General features: G+C 39.0%; 1 protein-coding gene, 1 long non-coding RNA gene and 1 other non-coding gene across 3 annotated transcripts; 1 reads left to right on the top strand and 2 right to left on the bottom strand.

Moving 5' to 3' along the window:
• Window positions 1-601: 601 nt before the first annotated feature.
• Window positions 602-21,673, top strand: LOC131303662 (probable cytosolic oligopeptidase A). Its single transcript, XM_058330633.1, has 17 exons — window positions 602-1,100; window positions 1,515-1,682; window positions 2,984-3,107; window positions 3,827-3,903; window positions 7,937-8,080; window positions 8,187-8,417; window positions 8,494-8,584; window positions 10,398-10,519; window positions 15,165-15,272; window positions 15,370-15,615; window positions 17,706-17,851; window positions 18,274-18,391; window positions 19,239-19,398; window positions 19,525-19,556; window positions 19,827-19,892; window positions 20,796-20,867; window positions 21,086-21,673. Exons 1-17 carry the CDS (start codon window positions 678-680, stop codon window positions 21,170-21,172), a joined length of 2,415 nt encoding a protein of 804 aa, XP_058186616.1. The 5' UTR covers window positions 602-677; the 3' UTR covers window positions 21,173-21,673.
• Window positions 11,263-15,157, bottom strand: LOC131303663 (uncharacterized). The gene is made up of 3 exons (XR_009192122.1): window positions 14,354-15,157; window positions 13,996-14,241; window positions 11,263-11,406 (listed from the first exon to the last, which is right to left on the bottom strand). It is a non-coding gene; the product is annotated as an uncharacterized LOC131303663 (long non-coding RNA).
• On the bottom strand, window positions 16,458-16,566 carry LOC131305828 (small nucleolar RNA snoR100). The gene has a single exon (XR_009193385.1). It is a non-coding gene; the product is annotated as a small nucleolar RNA snoR100 (small nucleolar RNA).
• Window positions 21,674-22,154: the final 481 nt, after the last annotated feature.

The raw sequence follows: 22,154 nt of genomic DNA, 5'->3' as shown, positions 1-22,154 counted from the left end.
GGACTGAAGGAGTGATGGCAGTCGATGCGATCCTCAACTACGTCTACAGCTGCACGGGGACTACCTTTTTGGACGGGAGCTGCTACTGTGGATTGTCATACTCCGTATTTTGTTTCCGTAGCTGTACTTGTCTCTGCCTGCATATAGTATTTCGTTTTATGTTTCCCTTGTAAACTGTTATTTCCGTATTACTATATGCATTTCTAGCGTTTTCTATCTAATAAAAAAAAAGGGCCAAGATTTCATGGGTGTTCATGGACTCTAGTCTCGGATCTTACAAAGATGATCAAATTTGTCTATTTTGCTCAAAATATTTTGTTTAGGGTCTTCTGTAAAAATTCATCTCAATTCGATACGGTAAGAATCATCCAACTTTGTTTTAGAATTTGGCCTGAATTCTAAAGCAAAGTTGGATGAGTTATATATACCTTTCTCAACCTATATCGGATTGGATTGTGATGATTTTTACAAAAATTCAAATAAAATATTATTTTTTTAAATAAAATGAATGACTCTAATCATCTTTGTAAGATCGTAATAATCTTTGTAAGATCGGAGAGGAACACAAAATAAGTCTGTTCACTGCTGTACAGCCTTTGCTGTTCCTGCAGCACGACTGAGTCTCCAAAGAGCTGGACCGCAAGACTATGTGAAGGAAATCAGCAGAAGGCCAAAAAATGAATTCCACCGGCACAACCATACGCCCACCTATAAAGGGCGCTCCATTGCTTGGAGCTCTCTTCCTACTGATGGCGGCCCGCATGTCTCTCTCCCGCTCTATCCAACTCCCGCTCCACCAAATCTGCTTACGCCGCCCTCTTCCTCTTCCCCGTATTACCCCCGCCCAATTCCACAAATCCCGTGCCTGTCCCCTCTGGTCCACTTCCTTCCCTCTCTGCCTCCGGCTCCACACCCTCCGCCGCAATTCCGCTTACCCTCCCACCGCCACCACCCGCTCATTCTCCTCCGCTACATCATCGATGCCGGTGGCGGCGGATGCGGTAGATAATCCGCTGTTGAAGGACTTCGTGTTCCCGCCCTTTGACGCCGTCCGGGCAGAACACGTCCGACCGGGGATTCGTGCCTTGTTGAAGAAACTCGTGTGTATTTTTATGCGTATTTCTATAGTAGAGATAGCTCAATATTTTGCACAGCATTACTTATTGGCGGCGACTCGTTGATATCTGAAAACTTGCAATACATCCAGTTGCCAATTGAAAACTGACTAGTCGTCATGCACAACATTTTGAACAACGTGCTTAAGGGACAGTGCCGCGTTAATAGTTGAAACCTAGCAATGCATTCAGACACTGGACTGTGTCATGTGCACATTTTACATAACATGCCTGTGTGGCAGTATAGTTGAAAACTAGCAATCCATCTAGTTGCCAATGAAACACTGCCTATGTGGTATGTGCAAAATGTTGTGCGTGTTGTGGTTCCTAGAGGTGTTTTGGTAGTGTTTAATGATGAATTTTGTGTTTTTGTTTTTGTTTTGGTTTTGGTTTTGGTAGGAGAGTGAAATTGTGGAATTGGAGAAGACGGTGGAACCGACATGGCCGAAGCTAGTTGAGCCGTTGGAGAAAGTTATGGATCGGCTAGTGGTTGTTTGGGGGGCTGTTAATCATCTTAAGGCCGTTAAAGATACTCCTGAACTGCGTTCCGCCATTGAAGAAGTTCAGGTACTGTTTTTCTTTCTTTCCATTTTTTTTTCCCGGCCAAAGGTAGGAGTTTAGTATGTTAGTGGAGTTAGATTACTACGGCATGCCAATGTCGTTCCATGAACTTGAACATGAAATCTCACACACTGGCACCTTAGTGCCCTCTCATGACCACTTGAGCTACATCTCAGGGGCTCTTTCTTTCTATGTTAAAGATGACTCTTAAATCTATCTATCAGTAGACACAATTGCATAGATGTAAACTATGGTTAAAGTGTTACGATATTAGTAGTATGAAGCAATAAGAATCGGGAATCAGGTGTTGAGCTAGTGAATCGTTTAGGTATTTGAAATGGAAAAAGGAGTTTATGGTCAAGCATAGGGCCATGGGCGTATGGTTAAGAATCTGGCATTTCTATGGTTCTATTGGTAGACATACTTGCACGGTTTCACCTATTGCAGAATGTCGATTCACGCAAAAGACTAATTTGGAGTTGATTGGCTGCTTATTGATTCTCATTTAGTCCATGAATTAGACATTAGATTTACTTGGCATCTGTTGGAATGATTGTTTCCTTTAGTTGAAGAGGGATTGTTGTTTGTGATTGAGAATGCATTTGTTAGTTGTTATTGGAGTGATTGTTCCCTTTTGGCCTTTAGATGAAGGGGAATTGTCGTATTTGATTGGGAATGCATTTGTTCTGGAATTTGGGAATAAATTTGTGCTTTTGTAGAACTGCTTAGACTTCGTTGGAGATACATTCGTTGGAGGTCATGTATCGGTACCCTCCAGACGCTTATCCGACACTCAAATCCAAAAGTGTCCTCAACGGTTTTTCATTTGGACACTTTAGGGACACTCTGTAAAATGCTTCGGACACTCATTATTTTACCAAAATAAGTCAGGAGTGTTCAACAAAATAATGGATTTGAATTAAAACTAAGGAAAATCTTTTTGTTTTGTGACGGATGATGGTTGTTGATTATAAAGACACATGAATGATGAAACGCTTTTTGTTGAAATACTTTTGTGAATGATGATTTCATGATAAATATGATTTAAGTTATTTATGGTGTTATAGATTCATCTTTCGGACCTTATTTTTTAATTCTTATTCCCACAATAGTAAAGATATATTATAAATGTATTTTAAAAAGTGTCTCCCAAAGTGTCTTGTCCTCCTGCTTTTTAAAATTTACGTCTGGAAGTGTTTGTGTCGTATCTGTGTCTTGTCGCGCATTTGTGTCGCGTAGCGCATCTGTGTCGGTGATGCATAGATTTGCAGATGAGGTGTTTATTCTTTTAAGTTGTGGGTTTGCAGCCAGAAAAAGTTGAGTTAGAGCTTAAGCTGGGGCAGAGTAAACCACTTCATAATGCATTTAAAGCTATAAGAGAATCTTCTGATTGGGAAGCCCTGAGTGATGCTCATAAACGTATAGTTGAAGGCAGGTATCTTATTTTGAACTCGTTCTTTCTTCATTTGAGATTTTCTCATTTTGTTGATAGAAACTATTGAGTATTCTTTCTCTTGCTATATGCTTGATAATTTTATACATTCAAACTGTTTGCGTAGTTTCCTGTAGTATCATTCTGATTTCACCTCTCTTTTCTCTTAGTTACTTCAATTTTCAATCATGCCTCATCACTTGTCATGGCCACTGAGACCATGAGAGTACAAGATCACCTCTGTTTTTCTAGCTTTTCGGGAATCGTTGTGTCTTGATGCCCTTATACGTTGTTTTAATTGTGATAAGGGCATCCCCGTAATTTTCTCTTTCCTGTGTCATATATTGCGTGTACTTTTAATTGTAAACTTGTACAATACAGAATTTTGCATAAGCATCAGAATAAAGAGGTTTTGCCTCTTGTAATTTTTTTGTATGTTATCTTTGCGTTCGTATCTCAATTCAAAAGTTTGTGGATTATGAGTTGGTGTGCATTAAAATTTGTATTGGATAATAAGGTAGTGACTTCATATTGCAAGTATCTAAACACCCTTTAGCTACTTGTTGTGGCTGCTCTTGCAATATGCATCCTTTTTGCAATTATTTTATTTTATTTTATTTGCTCGTAGCTGAGTTTGATATCATAAGTAACTGTGCCTGAATCATCTAGTGAATTGCTGAGTTTTGATATCAGAAGATATTTTTTCATGCCCGCACAGCTCAATTGAAGGTGGCAATTCTCAATGGTGTTTCTCTTGAAGATGATAAAAGAGAGCGATTTAACAAAATTGAACAGGTGTGCTTCCATGTTGTTGAACAAGATGAGTTGGGAAAAGTTGCATGTGCTATTATGAACATTCTATACACCCATCAGACTTTAACTAAAAATTCCAGGTAGCAGCACTTATTCACATTGATGTCAGCTGTTTCCTTTTGCACCTTTTTATGAAACTTCTTTACAATGATGAAGTTGCTCATGTCATCTATAACAATACACATTTTGCAAGTGCGTGGAGTGTTTGTCATAGGTTGGAAAAAGAAGGGGCCTAAGACCTAAGAAGAAAACCTCATTTGTATTGCAATCTAGCATGTGTATCTATCAGATTCATAAGACGTCTCATACATGAACTTTTCGCCATTTGCGATCTTCGGTGTGATGTCTTTGGAACCTTTTCAGAGAATAGGGATGGTAATGGATGTGTTTAACCAAATTTAATATGAAAACCATTGTGGTCTTAGAAGCACCGACGTTTTCTCGAGGCAGCATGTTGTGGAAGAAATGGACACTTCTTGGACAGTCCTAAAACTATAAGCAATACCCCTGAATAAATATGTTTAAATAAAAATTAAAAGCATAATATCTAACTATTTACTGCTACTCGCAGATGCTTTAGCCACCATTGTTGAACAGCCAACAAGTCATGTGAAGAATCTCCCCATAGGGTCCATAGTATATTCTATGGAATGCAACTTATGCACTCAATATATTTTGATACAAGATAACCATTTAGTACAGTTTTAGCAATTGTTTTGAATTCGTTGAAAAAGCAATGGTTGTTTGACGATATCTTGGTGTTTAAGTAATGGAATATTTTCCTTTTTAATCTTGAGTAGTGCTATGTTGCTATTTCTGAATGCCTTGGAGTAAACTGTAGACATGTATCACGAGAGAATTTACAAAATTTGATTTTTTGACGAATCCCAGGCATGCCGTGTGATGCAACTTTTATATCCACCATGTTGGCGTCTCTGTGTCGTGTTTGTGTTGTGTCTGTCTCTGTCTCTGTACCTACTAAGATTTCTGTGAAGAAAGAATTATAAACTCTGTGTTGTTTGTTCTTAATCCTCATTCACGTCTGAAGAAGCGTTTACAATCAGAGACTTGCAGCTACTCTCTCTTTTCTTCCTTCCTTCTTCTTCTTTGAAGGTTGGGGATATCTGTTTTAATGTTTACCTTAGAGAGTTAAGTAACTGCTTCTTCTTTTTTCCCCGTTATATGTACTCTTTCATTAAAACTCCAAGCAAATACAGCAAAAGTAAAAAACAGGACTCATAACCAAAACCTATCTCAGCAATTCCTTCACAAAACCAGAAGTCACCAAAGCTAAAAGAAACAAAACTATACAGCCAAGAGCTTATCAACAAAATGCAAGAACCAAAATTACCCTACAGCAGCAGAAGGTCTCAAAACTGATAAAGGAATCCCCCAAGTCCTGCACAGGACCTTATTCTCCTGCGTAGATCTTATGTTTCTCCAAGCCAACATGGCATCTCTAACGTTGTTGCAAACCTTGGAGCCCAAAAAAGTAGCCTCCAACGACTTCTGCTGAAAAATTCTCAGATTCCTCTCACACCAAATACCATAAACAGCAGCTGCCGGGGATATTTTGAGTGCAGATTTCTTTAAAGTTTTGCCCTTAGAATGGAACAAAGAACCAGTTCTTTTCTTCTTCCCAATTGTAGGGGCCTCTGTGAACATGGTTCCTTCTTAAAATCTCCATCCAGACAGCTCTAGAGTGAGAGCAATCAAAAAATCAAGTGATCCCCATTCCTGCACAAAACGCAATTGAAAATTTCCCACCACACTCCATTTCAGCAGCCTGTCCTTGGTAGCAAGTATGGATTGCATGGCCATCCATAAAATAAGTGCCCATCTAGGGACAGATTTGGGAAACCAAACAATATGACACCATTCCTGGGCATCATGTGACGCTCTAATGGCTTCCCAAGCAGATTTTAATGAGTAAATACCATTACGAGAAGGAATCCAGACCACACTATCCTCTTTAGAAATATCAGGTAGAAAATCAGAAGAGGTGTTGGCTTTAATCTCTTGAATATACCTGTTCCTTTGTCGAGGCCAAGACCAAGCTCCATCACTGATAATAGAGGACACCCTGGCACATGAAGATCTACCAATGTTAGAGCAAACATTTTCCCCATCTCTCTTATACAAAGGCCCCAATGGGTGCCAATTGTCAAGCCAAAGGTGAGTGGAAGCCCCTTTCCCAATTTTATATTGAATCGAAGGTTGAGAAACATCTCTGAACTGAAAAATCTTTCTGATAGTCCAGGATACATCATATGGCAGACCCATAGTCCAGAGATTATGATCCTTGATGATGTATTTGTGGACCTATTTCACCCAAAGAGAGTCAGCTTTTCTACTAACAGCACACAAAAGTTGGAGTGTGGCAGTTACATTGCCTTCTCTTAGCTTTCTAAAGCCCAAGCCCCCTTCATCTTTAGGAGAACAAACTTGACTCCACTTAACTCTTGCACATTTATGATTAAGATCACACCCTGACCACAAAAAAGCCATAAGCTTGCTTTCAATACCTTTTAGGACTTTCTGGGGATTAACAAAAATTTGACTCCAGTAGGTCTGAATACTGCTGAGAACAGACAAGATAAGTTGAGCTCTTCCACCATATGTAAGAACCTTATTAGACCATCTTTGGATACGAACCAAGATCTTCTCTTGCAAAACTGAGCAATCACATGCCTTGAGTCTAGTGGAAATCAGGGGGACCCCTAAATATTTTACAGGAATGGCCAACTGAATTTGCTCTTCACTTACCCAGAGAAGAAGATTGAACAGTTACTAAGATTTAGCCTCAACCCAGAGAAATGATAAAAATCTTCAAGCATATCCCTAACAGTCATAAACGTACCTTGACTAGCCCCACAGATGATATATCATCAGCAAAAGCGAGTTGAGAAAGTTGGATGGCCTGACATTTAGGATGGAAACTGAAAGCAGATGTAGCAACTCTCTGGTGAAAAATAGCTGAAAAGGCTTCCATGACAATTAAGAACATGCAAGGGGATAGGAGATCCCCTTGCCTCAATCCCCTCTGACCAGAAAAGAATCCCTCCAAACTACCATTGATAATCATTGAGTAGCTAGCGGTATATAAACATTGAGAGACCCAATGAATGAAGATAAAGAGGAAAGCCCATGGCAGCCATTGTGTCAAACAGGACCCCCAAGCAACTGAATCATAGGCCTTAATTAGATCAACCTTGATTGTGAACCTTGGAGGCCCAGAATCTCTATGATATCCCTAACAACTTCTTGCATCAACAGGACATTATCAATACTAGATCTGCCCTTAATAAAGGCAAATTGGTTCTTGTCAATGATATAGGTGAGCACCCCTTGAAGTCGATTTGCCAGAATTTTAGTTATGCATTTATAGTGAATATTGCAGCAGGAGATGGGCCTATATTCCTTAATATTCACTGGCATGTTCACCTTAGGAATCAGAGAAATAGCTGTAGTATTCCAGTCTTTAGCATAAAACCTTTTGAGAAGAAATACTGGACAGCTTGCACAAGCTCTAGGCCAATACCATCCCAATTTTGTTGATAGAAAGCAGATCCATAACCATCAGGTCTAGGAGCTTTGTCTGAATTGATTGAGAACAAGCTCTTTACTTCCTCCATAGTGACAGGTTGGACAAGCATGCTCCACAAATTTAGCCCTCAAGTCCTCCTCCAAATTACTCAAAGCCACATCATGGGGGGGAGAGAGGCACTGCAGTCAACTGTTCTCTAACATTTTGAACTCTCGTATTGATACCAGAATAGAATTTTTTGTTGAAACCCCTAAGCACCAACTTCAATCTTTTCAATTTAGCACCAAAAGCAAACATGGGCGAACATTCATATCCACAACCCAAGAATTTTTTATAACAGCCTTGAAGTAGGGATTAGTCATCTAAAAATTAAAGAACTTAAAGGATTGTTTGCATTTCACCAAATAGAAGTTGTATGATTTTCTTCTTCTGCTGATTGGTTGCCTTTCACTATGCGCATATTTGCAGGAATTGGCAAAGTTATCTCAAAAATTTGGGGAGAATGTTTTGGATGCCACAAAAAAGTTTGAAAAACCAATAGTAGACAAGAAGGAGATCGAAGGACTCCCAGCTACTGCTCTAGGATTGGCTGCACAAACTGCTGTTTCAAAGGTATTTAACATTGATTCCGGTGAACATATTTTATAGTTACTCTTTTGGGGCATTTAGCTTTCGTCTTTCATATGATCTCTTCATGCATCTCCATCAACTATTCCAGGGCCATGAAAATGCTACAGCTGAAAATGGGCCGTGGGTGATTACATTGGATGCTCCAAGTTTCATGGCTGTTATGCAACATGCTCAAAACCGAACGTTGCGTGAGGAACTCTATCGTGCTTACTTAACCCGTGCTTCTAGTGGAGATCTAGACAATACTGCAATTATTGACCAAATTTTGAAGCTTAGGTTGGAAAAGGCTAACCTTCTTGGCTACAAAAATTATGCTGAGGTATGACCCGTGATTTGTTGAATACTCATGATTTGTGGAATATGCTTTATTTATAGGCTTACTGTGGTATTATCAGGTAAGCATGGCCACCAAAATGGCTACCGTTGAAAAAGCAGAAGAGCTCCTAGAAAAGCTTCGGAGTGCTTCATGGAATGCTGCTGTCCAAGGTAATCTGCTCTGTACAATTTCTTGATAGCTTCCTGTGTACATCTTTAATTACCTAAACGAGTTACGAGAAACTTAGAAATTTGTATTGCACATATATGATGTCTATTATCTAAAGCTCTAAATTTTGGTTTATGACAGTATTACATCTGCCTCACAAACTAAGATTCTAATGGCGTTTTTTGAGAAAAGTTTCAGTATTTAGCATTTTAAGAACACCAAAAACTTTTCTTAGTTACTAGTACTGCAAAATTCAAATGGATGGCAGCACATACTTACTTTAGATTCTTTAAGTTGATTGTTAGTTCATGCTTGGCGATTTCCTAGTCCAAAATTAATGGGTTGGGCGAAGACCGACGTTGCACAATATCCGGTAAGTCCGGAGTCGAATCCACAGAGACAATGATGTGTGCTGACTAAAAACTCTGGTTGTTAGCTCTTAGGTAGCCACCCCTTGTCGATTGATTGAGATTAACTAAAACCTAAAACTTGATTGTACTTTTTCAAATAATTAAAAGAAAGATACTGTCGTAAGGTTCATAGCACTCGCAACCGGTCCGGACTCATCTGCTCCAATCGGTGTTCTTTAAAACATTTGATTTTAGATTGAAAAAGATACCCCGCAAGATGCGAACCCTTATGGTCGCTGTTTACCCATTCCCTCGTTCACATGGGTTTCGTCAATGCCCAGGTCCGTCTACGGGAAGTATTTTACCAATCTAAAATTATTTTTCTTACATTTTTTTATTTCAAAATAGGAGCAGAACACATCCGAACCGGTCACGGCGTGCTAATCACCCCATGACCCTACCTATACAACTACTCACTCATTATCAAGCAAAAATTGAAAGAAACCCTAATTTGAAACATGCTTCTATTACGCAAGATGAAAAATAAACAATAAATATCAACTAATCAAATACCAGCAAATAACTTTTATTAAGAACAATAAATTAAAACGAGTTACCGGAGTGCGAGTAGTTGAACAAGACTTTAAATAACTTGAAGGAAATAAAAAAACTTGGAAGAAGCTAAACAATATTCGAATCAAAGAACGGCAGCCCTCCGTACTTTTCTTCTTCCGTTCTTATAAAACCTGTTGAAAATAATAATGCTGCAGCCCCCATCCTTTCTTTTTTCCTTTTATAAGCTGCTGCCTCTTCCTAATCACAAAAACCCTATTGGCCCAGTTATGCCAAATGTTGAGACCATGGGCCCCACCTTTGGTCCATCTAATTGTGAATCCTTGGGCCCACATAATAGACATAAATCCAAGTCAAACTCATATTTTCACCTTCAGTGAAGGTCTAATTCCACGGCCAATTTGACTTGTGAATCGTTACTCTGTACAGCAATTCCACTTGATTTATCCGAATGGCCGAGTATCAAACACCGTTTAATATTTCCATTTTGCATATTCTTTTATCAAATTCTTCAAATACCTACAACACAAAAATTAAGCATTAAAACACCAAGTAATAAAATAAAAAGACTTAGCAATGATAAATTAGGAGGTGTTAATGTGAACATTTACGCGCTTATCAGTTCACACATTCTTGTTAAAAGGTGATCATTTCATATCAATCACAAACGTGAAAAGTAAGACTGTCTTAGCTTACCAAGCAATATTTTTCTTTTGTTTCTACCTTCTAGCAATTCAAAGAGTATACTCTGTTTTATCTTTCATCTGGATTTTTCTTTTCTAAATAGCTTCTTGTTCTTCTTTTTTCGTATAACCTTTTTGAAGCATAAGTCCATTAAGTTGGTGGACATTTTTTAGCCTGATCTTTGGTTTTTTTTAATTTCTCTATGAAGATATGGAAGATCTCAAACAGTTCTGCCAAACTCAAGGTGCCCCTGAAGCTAATAATTTGAGTCATTGGGACATTAGCTTTTGGAGTGAGAGGCTTCGTGAGTCAAAGTACGAAATTAACGAGGTTCGGTCTCATTTTCTCTTTCCCTATCTACATAATTCCATAATAAGTTAAAAGTTTTCTTTTACAAGTTTGATCTGACACGCGCTATTTTAACGTGTTATAACATACTGATTAACGAGCTATTTTAACGTGTTATAACATACTGATTAACGTGCTATTTTAACGTTCTATTTTATGTTTCCTTGTAATACAACCATATTAACATCCGATTCAAAAACTTAAGGATGTTGGGAACAAACTTGAGTGCAACCCTGCTATATGGTATGTTTGAGTGTTTTACATTTGATCTTTATAGTTATTAAATCTTTGATAAGTAAGATGAAATACTATCTATGCTGATGTTTTTCGTGCTTAATACATATGTAAGAGGTAAAATCTGGAGAGGGAAAAATCAGTGCTGGAAATTTATATTGTATTGGAAGAGTATCGATGTCAACCTTTTATTTCTCTTTCTTTTACTCCCTTTTTCTGTTTCATCTATTCTTCTTTAGGAATTGTTGAGAAGACCAAATCTTGAGTTGCTACTGTCAACGTTTTGTTTAGCAAAATTATTACTGATTAATTGAGTAGTGATCCCCAATAATGGGAGATTTAATGTGCGTTTGTGGATAACAGTTAAATTCTTACCCTCCACTTCATCTTGGTAAAGCTAGTTCTTTAACCACTAGTCGAAGCATAATATGGTATTTGGATAGTTAGATGTTGATGTGTTAAGAAGTTTTATGCGTGGATTAATTAGCTTAATCACCTTAATGAATTTAAGAATGACGAGTCACTTGGTGGAAAGACGTCTTGTGACACCACTTACTATGAAAGCTCATGATGATCCCTAGCTAAAAGCCTAGCTGACGTGGGCGAGATATCTATGTCTGATTAACATTGTTTGCCTTTGTTAGAATAGAGTTGGACTTAGTCCCACATTGGTTGCTTATGTTATGTAACTAGTCGCCACATAATATAAATAAAGCTCACTTATGTTAGGGTTAGTTAACACCCTATACACTTTTCCTTCTTTCTCTCACAACATGGTATCAGAGCGGGATCTTAAGGTATCACAACATGGTATCAGAGCGGGATCTTAACCTTAACCTTACTCCTAAAGCACCACAACCCTAGCCTCTGTACATAAACCTAGCCTAAACCCTAGCCTCTTTACATAATCCCTAAAATCACAATCCTAATCCAAGCTCACACAATTACTGTTCCTGCATACTGTTCACCAATTACTATTCATTGTCAGTACTGGTCACCGCACTGTTCATCATTGTTACTGTTCATCGTGCACTATTCATCGCATTTAATGTTCGTCGCTGTTTGGTACCGTTCCGTCACTCTTCTGCATTGATTGTTTTGGTAATTTTGGATTTTTGGTCGATCTACAGTTTACTTGGATTTGGATTTCAGTTCTTTGCATGTGGTAATAATCTACGGTTTATCCTCTCCAATAGATGGTAGTTTGGATATGTTGAAGTCTGATTTTGGTTGTTGGTTTGTGTTGAGTTATTTGGTCTATGTTGGCCTATGTTGGCATATGAGCTCTTGGTTGTTGCTCGATATTGGGATTATGTTGTTCGGTGGCTACTTTGGTTTTATTGTGGTTGGATGCATGTGTTGTCGTGCCCTGGGTTGTTAGCCGGTCAATCAGTTCCTTATTTCTTATTTATTGGCCGTTTGCTGGTGGAGTATTTGGTAGGTTTGATCTATCAGTAGTTGACTAGTTGCCTCTCATTGTACGGTGATATGTTTGCAATGAAATCTGGTTCTGATTCTACTTCCGTTGTTTCTGGTGATTTAAGTTCTTCATTTAGCAGTGGCCTTGGTCGCGGCCGTGATTATGGGTACAGTGATCGTTTGGACCGTGTTTTTGGCAGTCATGACTCTGGTCGTTGTGGATTTAGTCGTACAGGTCACATGTCAGGGGGAAGTGGCCATAGTCGAGGCCGTGGTTCTAGACTCTGTACTTATTGTGGGGGAACTAATCATATGGTGGAGCATTGCTATGACCTACATGGTTTTCCTCAGGCTCATCTGGTTACTTCTTCCGAGGATATTAGGCAGGTTAACTTTGTTCGCATTCTTATTTCTGTGGCTGCAAATCTTGGTTGGCCCTTGTTTCAGTTGGATGTCAAGAATGCATTTCTACACGGTGACCTGGTCGAGGAAGTGTATATGGAGCAACCTCCTGGGTTTGTTGCTCAGGAGGAGCGTTCTCAGGTGTGTCGCCTTCGCAAAGCCCTCTATGGTCTTAAGCAGTCTCCTCGAGCTTGGTTTGGCAGGTTTAGTGATGTTGTGTTGCAGTTTGGTATGCGTCGCTCTCATTCTGATAATTCTGTTTTCTCTATTCAGTCAGATTGAGGAAGAGTAGTATTGATTGTGTATGTGGATGATATCATTATTACTGGGGATGATCAAAAATGTATTGATGAGCTGAAACAGTTCTTACAGCGTCAGTTACACACCAAAGATTTGGGTAAGCTACGAGATTTCTTGGGTATTGAGGTAGCAAGATCCAAGGAAGGGATCAGCCTATCTCAAAGAAAGTATACTCTAGATATTCTAGAAGAGACTGGTTTATTGGGAGCAAAACCTGTGGAGACTCCTATGGATCCAAACGTCAAATTGTGTGTTGATCAGGGGAGATATTTCCTCATCCAGACCGTTATCGTCGCTTGGTAGGCAAGCTGAATTATCTCACCAATACACGGCCTGATATCTCATTTGCTGTCAGTATGGTAAGTCAGTTCATGTCAGCCCCTCGTTTTCCACATTGGGAAGCTTGTCTTCGTATTGTGAAGTATCTCAAGGCTCATCCTGGACATGGCCTGTTTTATCGTTCAAATGGTCATTTGCGTGTTGAAGCCTTTACCGACACTGATTGGGCAGGATCACGATCTGATAGATGGTCCACAACTGGGTACTGTACTTTTGTTGGTGGAAATTTAGTTATCTAGAAGAGCAAGAAACAAACTGTGGTTGCTCGATCCAGTGCTGAAGCAGAGTATCGTGCATGGCTCATACTACATGCGAGGTTGTATGGTTGAGAACTTTGCTCGAGGAGTTGGGGTTTGGCATACAGTTACCTATTCCTATGTATTGTGATAATCAGGCAGCAATACATATCGCTTCAAATCCGGTATTTCATGAGAGAACCAAACATATCGAGGTAGATTGTCATATTGTTCGGGAGAAGATAGATAGTGGCGTATTGGCTACCCCTTTTGTATCTACAGGAGCTCAGTTGGCAGATATCTTCACCAAACCTTTATTCAAACCACGTTTAGAGTTGTTACGTAACAAGCTGGGATTTTGTGATATTTATTCTCCAGCTTGAGGGGGAGTGTTAGAATAGAGTTGGACTTAGTCCCACGTTGGTTGCTTATGTTATGTAACTAGTCGCCACATAATATAAATAAAGCTCACTTGTGTTAGGGTTAGTTAACACCCTATACACTTTTCCTTCTTTCTCTCACAACAACCTTCTCTAATTGGATGCCATTCTTGGATCCTGATTAATTACTGATTGATTCTTAATCCGTCGCAGATTCATCTGCTGCTCGCATCTTTTAGTCTCAACTTTCAACCGATGTGCATTTTCTCTGCCTCTTAAATCTTAACTGCATTGAGCCGTATCCCTTTTGAGCTCCAACCAGTATGAACTTTTTGAGACCCCATCCTTGATCTATGATTTCCATGCAGCTTCCTCATTACTGCCACGTGCTCCACTCCCCATCCCAGCCATATCCCTTTTGAGCTCCAACCAGTATGAACTTTTTGAGACCCCATCCTTGATCTATGATTTCCATGCAGCTTCCTCACTACTGCCACGTGCTCCACTCCCCATCCCAGCCATATCTGCTGAGATTATGACGTAAAATTTGACCGAGATTCCGCTTCCATTTGGAAGGCCTCCCTCCCCCTTGGAAGCACCACATGCCATTACCATGCACAGAGGTTACGCATCTGTCAGTTGCTATCCTTTCTCCACCTTCATCTTTGTCAATTGCAACCCCAAATCTTGCCGTCTCTACTGGCATATGAAAGTGTTATTTTCTTGATGCTGGTAGTATTCTGATATCAAATGATTTGCTTATAGTTACCCATGAACAAAGTTTCAGCAGAATAGCTGCTTTTGTTTCTAGTTTAGGACAACAGTTTTACTGTATCTGTACTTGGTTAGCACCTTCTTTCTGCCTTTCATCTTTGGAACATAATTCACCTTACTTAACAATAAATTAATCCTTTGTTTTTTCTTTCTTTTTCTTCCTTATTACATGCGTGTTATCTTGGGCATGCTGTATAGGGCTCGCTCTAGATACTGTTTTGTTAGTCTTTGACCAGCATATGCCTACACTGTCGGTTATCTGTGCACGACTTGCCTGCAGTTTATCTTGAGTTATTAAATGTTTCCACTTTGAATCTTAACTGCACAAGGTTTCTGTGTGGATTTGAAATTTCATCTCTTTCCAGTGGTTGGCATGTGTTGAACAGGAGCTACTGATTGGCTAAAATCTGTTACCGGGGTTGGAAAATTTGCTTTAGCTATTTAAATCTTGAATATGGTGTATGTTCTTCTTCTGCTCCTTGCCTGTAGGAGCTCTAAGTGTGGCATGAAGGAACTTATGATTATCTGGTTGAAATTATGTAGGAAGAGTTGCGCCCATATTTCTCGTTGCCTAAAGTTATGGATGGACTTTTCAACCTTGCAAAGATGCTCTTTGGGATTGATATTGAACCAGCTGATGGTTTAGCTCCAGTAATAAATACAAATTTCTCTCTTTCTTATTATTCTTGTTTGCTTAATATATAATTGGTGTTTCCCAATCTGATTTTACAATGTTAGCACTGTTTAGGTTTGGAACAAGGATGTCATATTCTTTTGTGTCAAAGATTCTACTGGTAATCCGATCGCGTACTTCTATTTTGATCCATATTCTCGTCCATCTGAAAAAAGGGGAGGTGCTTGGATGGATGAGGTTGTTGCTCGAAGTCGTGTACTTTCACGTGATGATGGCTCTCCTAGGTTGCCTGTTGCTCACATGGTGTGCAATCAAATGCCACCAGTAGGGGACAAACCAAGCCTTATGACTTTCCGTGAGGTAAGCATGGTAGCTTCTACCTAAAGTTGCTGGAATTTTGGTTCTTAAAATGACAAGGATTGAAGACCATTTGGATTAGCAAGCAACAGCTTAGCTTCTTAGCAAAAGTCTTGTCCAGGCCCCCAATTTGAGGTCATTTGAGTTGGACTAAACACAAAGTAATGCATCCATTTCAATTTGCAGCTTGAATATGAAATTTCTACCTTCTGAGTTCCTGTATCCTGTGGATTCAATATCTGGAAGTGAATACTCAAACGATAATACATTTTTTGTTGTACGTTGTCCAACATTTTCAATCTAGAGAGGCATCATAGTGCGCGGTCATTCGAACAAGAAAGAAGTGGTAGGATCTGATTTGTCAGCACCATAAAGATCGAAGGGTATGGGTCTGGGCTAACCCATTTCGTGGTCTCATTTGTGAGATGTGGTTATCATCATGGATGTTGACTGAGAACCAGCATCTGAATCAATTTGAGTCTTTCTTAAAGTTTCACGCTATTTATAATTTCTGAATCATCTTAAACAATGTAGTTGGTTTTTGGATACTGCATCCGGGAAATTGCCTTCTAGTTATAGGCTTATAGCTATGCCTTTGAGGTTTTATCACTGTCTTGTAGTTGACTTGAAATCACTACTCATATGTTGTCCCGCCGTTATAGCTAGCGTGCTTTGTTAGCCTGTGTATTTTCAAATTCATTTATAATAGCACAACAACAGAACCCATGTAGTCCCCAATCATTGGGGGTATGGGTGGGGGAGTATTGGGGACAGACCTAACCTTTGGCAATATGCACAAAGTGGCTGCTCTCAGAATACCACTGAAATAGTGGCCCCCCTATACTTGTTTTGTTGCGGAACCATGCCCCCAAATCAAAACCAAATAACTCTCAGAGAAAGCAGGCTTAGAGATCCAATTCAATTTCTCTACACATTACCATGCTTCCTTCATTTATAATAGCACAATGTGATGTTAACATATACTTAAAGTTTTTTCTTTTCTTAGATTTTCATCTTCATATTCTCTCTACTGACAGGGGCGACGCCTCATGGTAGAGTGTGGGGTCGGACAACACCACAGGAAAAAATTAAACTAATAGTATTATATTGAATTTCTTTTTCTAGATTTATAAATGACCCCATTGAAGTTTGATATTGACTCCATAGTAGACTAAAAATTCCAAGAGAATACAAAACGAAAGGCTAAAACCCATTTGATGGTGTCACCACACTAGATATTTTCCAATATAATACAAAACAAAGGCTAAAACCCATTCTGTGGTGTCACCCACAAGATTGTTTTCCAGAAAAAAAAAACCCCCCACTAAAATTAAATAAACATAATGCAAGGTAAAACCCTTTTGTTCTCTCTTCGTCTATTCATCGCATAGTCGATTAGAGTTCTAGCCAATTTTCTCTCTCATCGCTTTTGCATATTTAGCATCAAACACTAAAGCATTGGTACAGATTCTAGTGTTTGCTCCTCTGACTTAACTTGAGTATTCTAACTTAGGTCTTAGCCACACAAAAAAATGAGTGTTCTAGGGTTGTAGTACATCTATTATAGTTTATGAATGATGTGCATATATATTGCTTAAGGTGTAAACATGAAAGTCTAACACCTAGGTTTGGGAGTTGTATATAGTCCTTCTGTCTCATTTTGATTGCCCCTACGAAAAGACATGCAATTTTTTAATAAAAAAATAAAGTGCTTTGGTACATAATTTTTCGAGTTTCTTCGCACCAAATTATAGATCTCGATTAGTCCTTTGATTTGGTGTGAAAAATTTCAAAAAACTATGAATGGAAATACTTTTATTTTATATTTGAAAATTGCACGTCTTTTTGAAGGGGACTGACAGACTATCATTTTGGGACGGAAGGAGTATTTAGATATTGCTTTCATTGTTTGGGGAATTGCATATAATTTGGTAGGAGTATTGATGTTTATGAATGACCCCATGCTCCCACACTCCTGGAGTCGCCACTATCTACGGAGGCTTAATTTTTCCATGAATGCTAATAGCAAATGCATTTTAGTAATGCTACCATATGTTAATTTTTAAATTCCTAATTGTAGTTGTTTTTTGCAGGTTGAGACGGTCTTCCATGAGTTTGGTCATGCACTTCAGCATATGCTGACGAAGCAGGATGAGGGTCTGGTTGCTGGTATTCGAGGCATAGAGTGGGATGCTGTTGAATTACCTTCTCAATTCATGGAAAATTGGTGTTATCATAGGTACTGTTGCTTCACTGCAATCTGATTTTACCTCTGTAACAATAAATAACCTGATGATAAACTATTCATGGACTTACAAACTAATTTACCCACTGGCAATTAGCAAACTTCAAACTGTTGGGTTGGTTGTGGTTGTCAAAGATGAGAGAAAGTGTCCAGGGTATTAATTAACCCCAACACACCCGATTATTATTTATATAATGCAATACCTCATTACAATATTCAATTAACCAATGTGGGACTAAGATAATGATATTCTATATTCTAACAGTGGCAATGTAACAGTCGATAGTATTTAACATCTACTTATTGAGAATCTAGGAATGTGTCTTCTCGTTTCTGCCAATCTTACAAGTACAACTGCTGCAAATGTATGGTGTATTATTTTTCTCTGAACAAGATTTCCTTACCAAGTTTTACAGGGATACTTTGATGGGCATAGCAAAGCACTATGAAACTGGAGAGAGTCTCCCTGAAGAAATCTATAATAAGCTCCTTGCGGCTCGAACTTATCGTGCAGGTTCCCAAAGTCTTGGTCAGGTCAGTGCAACAAGTTACTTTGTTCTCAAATTCTTTTTTAGGTCTGGTTTAGCATTTTGGATCACTAATATGTCAGTATTTGGATTGTATTCCATTTCATCCGCGTTGGACTTTCACATGATCTTCATTTCACCTGTATCATAAGGAAAAACCTGTACATGATCACACAATAGGAGCTATTATGGTGGACTTCTGTCAATCTTCTTTTGTGCTAGTAAAGCGTTTCTATTGGGTTGAAAATTTGTCAGAATAGTTTAGAAGGATCTTTCCAATCTCAATGTCATGTTGCTGAGAAAGGTGAGTCACCACTGACCGCTGTAATTTTCTGGGAGCTTACCAAGGATTTTTGCTTGTACGAGGATTTACATATTATCCTGGCTGGCTTGCAAATGCTGGTTTTGTGCTTAATTCTTTCAGGAGGAAGAAAAAAAAAACAAGGAAAATGGCTTAGATGCCAAATGCACTGCCCGCATCCCACTTTCAGATCATATTATGTGACACATTTAATCAAGTGAGGAGTCCTTGTTAATTGATTGACAACTGTTGAGTTAAACTAGTTGTCCATATATTTGTAGAGTTTTACGGGGACTGATGCATGCCAATGATTATTTATGCACTATTCATTTGTACTTCTCTCTCTTGCAATTGCAGCCAAAGTTTCATTAAGCTCTGTTGTAGGATGTTCTAGCTTTAATCACGCCAGATCTCGTGTTTCTAAGTTGACTGTCATGGTCGTAATTGTCATGTTTTAGTTGGTTGAGTGCATTTCATTGCAGAAGAGGCTGATAATTCAAAAGTACTTGCACCCAGGGAAGAATTAAGTATTTCATCTAATTGTGTTTTGTAGTTGAGATTCTCATTTCTTGATTTGGAGTTGCATACCAAGTATGTTCCTGGTGGATCAGAATCAATATATGATGTTGATCAGAGGGTTAGTAAAGGAACACAAGTGATCCCTCCATTGCCAGAGGACAGATTTCTTTGCAGTTTTAGCCATATATTTGCAGGTTTGCTCTTCCTAGTAATTGCGCTTTTGGTATGAGAAATTCTCTGGTTTTTTAGCTGCAATCTCGTGACGATATATATTTTTTATTTTATTTTCCTAACTTGTTCCTCTGTCTTCTTCATTTCAGGAGGATATGCTGCTGGATACTACAGTTACAAGGTATTTGTTTTTATTTGATTTATTTATTATTTTGTATATGTGGGTTCCTTCTTGTTCTTTTTGCTTTCTGTTTTACATTTTGCACCTCTGTTCTGTGGAAGGTTGATGACTATTTTGATTATTTTTATAGCTTTTACCCTGCCTCCCTTAGATTGGTTTTTCATTGCTTGCTGATGGCGATGTAGAACTTGTCATGCTATGTGTCCGCTCTTTGACCTATAGGTCGTTGTTCTGGTGGTTTTTTTTTATAGCAATGATCATATTTTGCAGTGGGCAGAGGTGTTGTCTGCGGATGCATTCTCGGCATTTGAGGATGCTGGATTAAATGATGAAAAGGTACGACGGGGAAGGCAGTTCAAAGTATTACCTGTTTTACTTGATTATTGAAATTGCTCTTTAGATCTTTAAAATGCTGAAATGACTACAGATATAAATTATCTTAATTGCTGTTTAGATCATAGTTCGAAGTTATCCAAATTAACTGTTGTCCCATCAATTACCCGTTCTGTTGCCTCTGTTGCAATTTTTAAATGGATTTTGTGCATTCAGTAATGTATACTTGCATTACTGAATGTTGGGGAACGACTTCTGGCATTAGTGGCTTTCTCAAGTTGTAGATTCAATTTCACTGGGGAGATCGGAGTTTACATGAATCCATAGACAAAATTAACCTTTTACCGTTTTAGTAGTTGCGGGGGTATGCGAGTTAGAGGGAAAGTAGGAAGGTGAGTGATGGCTAATTCGGCAATGGGTCCTACTAGTTTGGATAGGTGGAGGGTGAAGTTTGGCATGATGTTAAGCGAGGGTTCTTGTCCAGGACAAAGTCTCCTCTCTTCAATTGGTATAGCTAGGGTTAAAGTTGCGACGAGCTGATAGTGTGGCAGGAGCTGATGAGATATGGCCGGTAGCCATTATCTTGTGTTATAGACTTATAGTTGCAGAATACAGGTGCAAAGATTTGTGTGTGGCACAAAAAGTAGGTGTTTGGTTTCCATGTAATACTCCATTAAGATCTGGCACAAGAATGTAACACTAACATTGCTTTTCCAGTTTTGTTTGGAGTTGCTGGGTATGCACTTAGGTTAATTCATCTAAAATATGTTGTTACTTGTGTCATCTGTGAACAATTTGTGGAATTTGTTATGGCTCTGGTCAGCAGCTCGTTTATTCGTGTTACCAAAGGATAGTTCACAAATGATCTATTAGACTATTAATGGGATATTATGTGTCTGGCAACAGGCTGTCAAAGAAACAGGGAAAAGGTTCCGGGAAACAATACTTGCTCTCGGAGGTGGAAAAGCACCAATGGAGGTTAATCTCACTACCTTATTTTTCACAAAGTTCCATATTTGATCCATGGGATAAATTTTCAATGGGCCAAGCTCTCTACAGATGCCGATATGGCCCATTAATCTTCGCAATCTTGCATAACTCCCTTGGTCCCTTGTTTCCCAACTTCAATAGGTTCTTCCTAAACTTTGTTAGCCACATTGCCAGTTGTTCACAACTAACATGCATACTTGTTCTAGGTGTTTGTGGAATTCCAAGGACGTGAACCTTCTCCCGAGGCGCTGCTCAGGCACAATGGGTTATTGTCGGTCTCAACCTCTGCTTGAAATGCCGATGTTTGTCGGTCTCTGCCTTAGCCTCTGCTCAGGCACAATTGACATGGAGGCTTTCGGCATGCTATTTGACGGTCTCTGCCTTAGCCTCTGCTCAGGCACGATTGACATGGAGGCTTTCGGGATGCTATTTGTCTCACTTACTACTCAGAATAGATAGGGCCTTACATCCGTTATTATGGATGTTTTAAGCCTTTAGTGCACAAAATATGAAGTCGTTGCTGGCAGTAATTTTCTTGACTGGTGGCTTTTTTTGTACTATTTCTTGGAAGATTATGAATTACAGCAGAAGTGTTATTTACTACTTATTTCTTTCTTTTTATGCTTTGAGTGTTGCGGTCAATTTTTCAAATGTAGTTCCATCAGCATTCAAATTTGAGGAACGGTTTCACTATTCTTTGAGAAAGCCAGGCAGTAATAACAATCTCATTACTATGAAAGTAAAAGCACCTGCAATCATGAGAAATAAAAGATGTAAAAGCTTTGCCCTTCAAATCTTGGGGCTTTTTCAGCTTTCCAGTTCTGTTGAATCTTGATGGTTGCTTTGAAATCCACTTGTAAGGTGTATGGTTTGGTGAATGGGTTGAACCGGTCAGATCCGGGTCGGTTGTGCCCAAACCATTTAGCCGTGTTGTGCCGACCCGGCTGCACCGGAGGGCATCCACGCATGACGGCCGAACAGACAAGCCAATCCGAATGATCTGTCTTGATCTGGAGGATCTTGTCTGCCTGATAGGACTGAACGGATTCAACCGTGCCAGTTAGAACGGACTTGACAAGCCAGTTTATCTCTAATAAAATTGAATTTTCGGTTGTTATTTTTTAGTTTGAAATATTGGATAACCTCGCATGCTCAGAGAATCCTCAATTACACAAGAAAGCCCAAATATTTTAAACTTTAGCAATATTGATCAAAATTTAGCAACATTTTTACCAATAATTGCATTTTTACATTTGAATATACGTAATTAGCAAC

This window comes from Rhododendron vialii, chromosome 10a (genome assembly GCF_030253575.1).
Source record: "Rhododendron vialii isolate Sample 1 chromosome 10a, ASM3025357v1".
Lineage (NCBI taxonomy): Eukaryota > Viridiplantae > Streptophyta > Magnoliopsida > Ericales > Ericaceae > Rhododendron > Rhododendron vialii.
The sequence above is the reverse complement of the archived record's forward strand: the minus strand, read 5'-3'. Positions and strand labels throughout refer to the sequence as shown.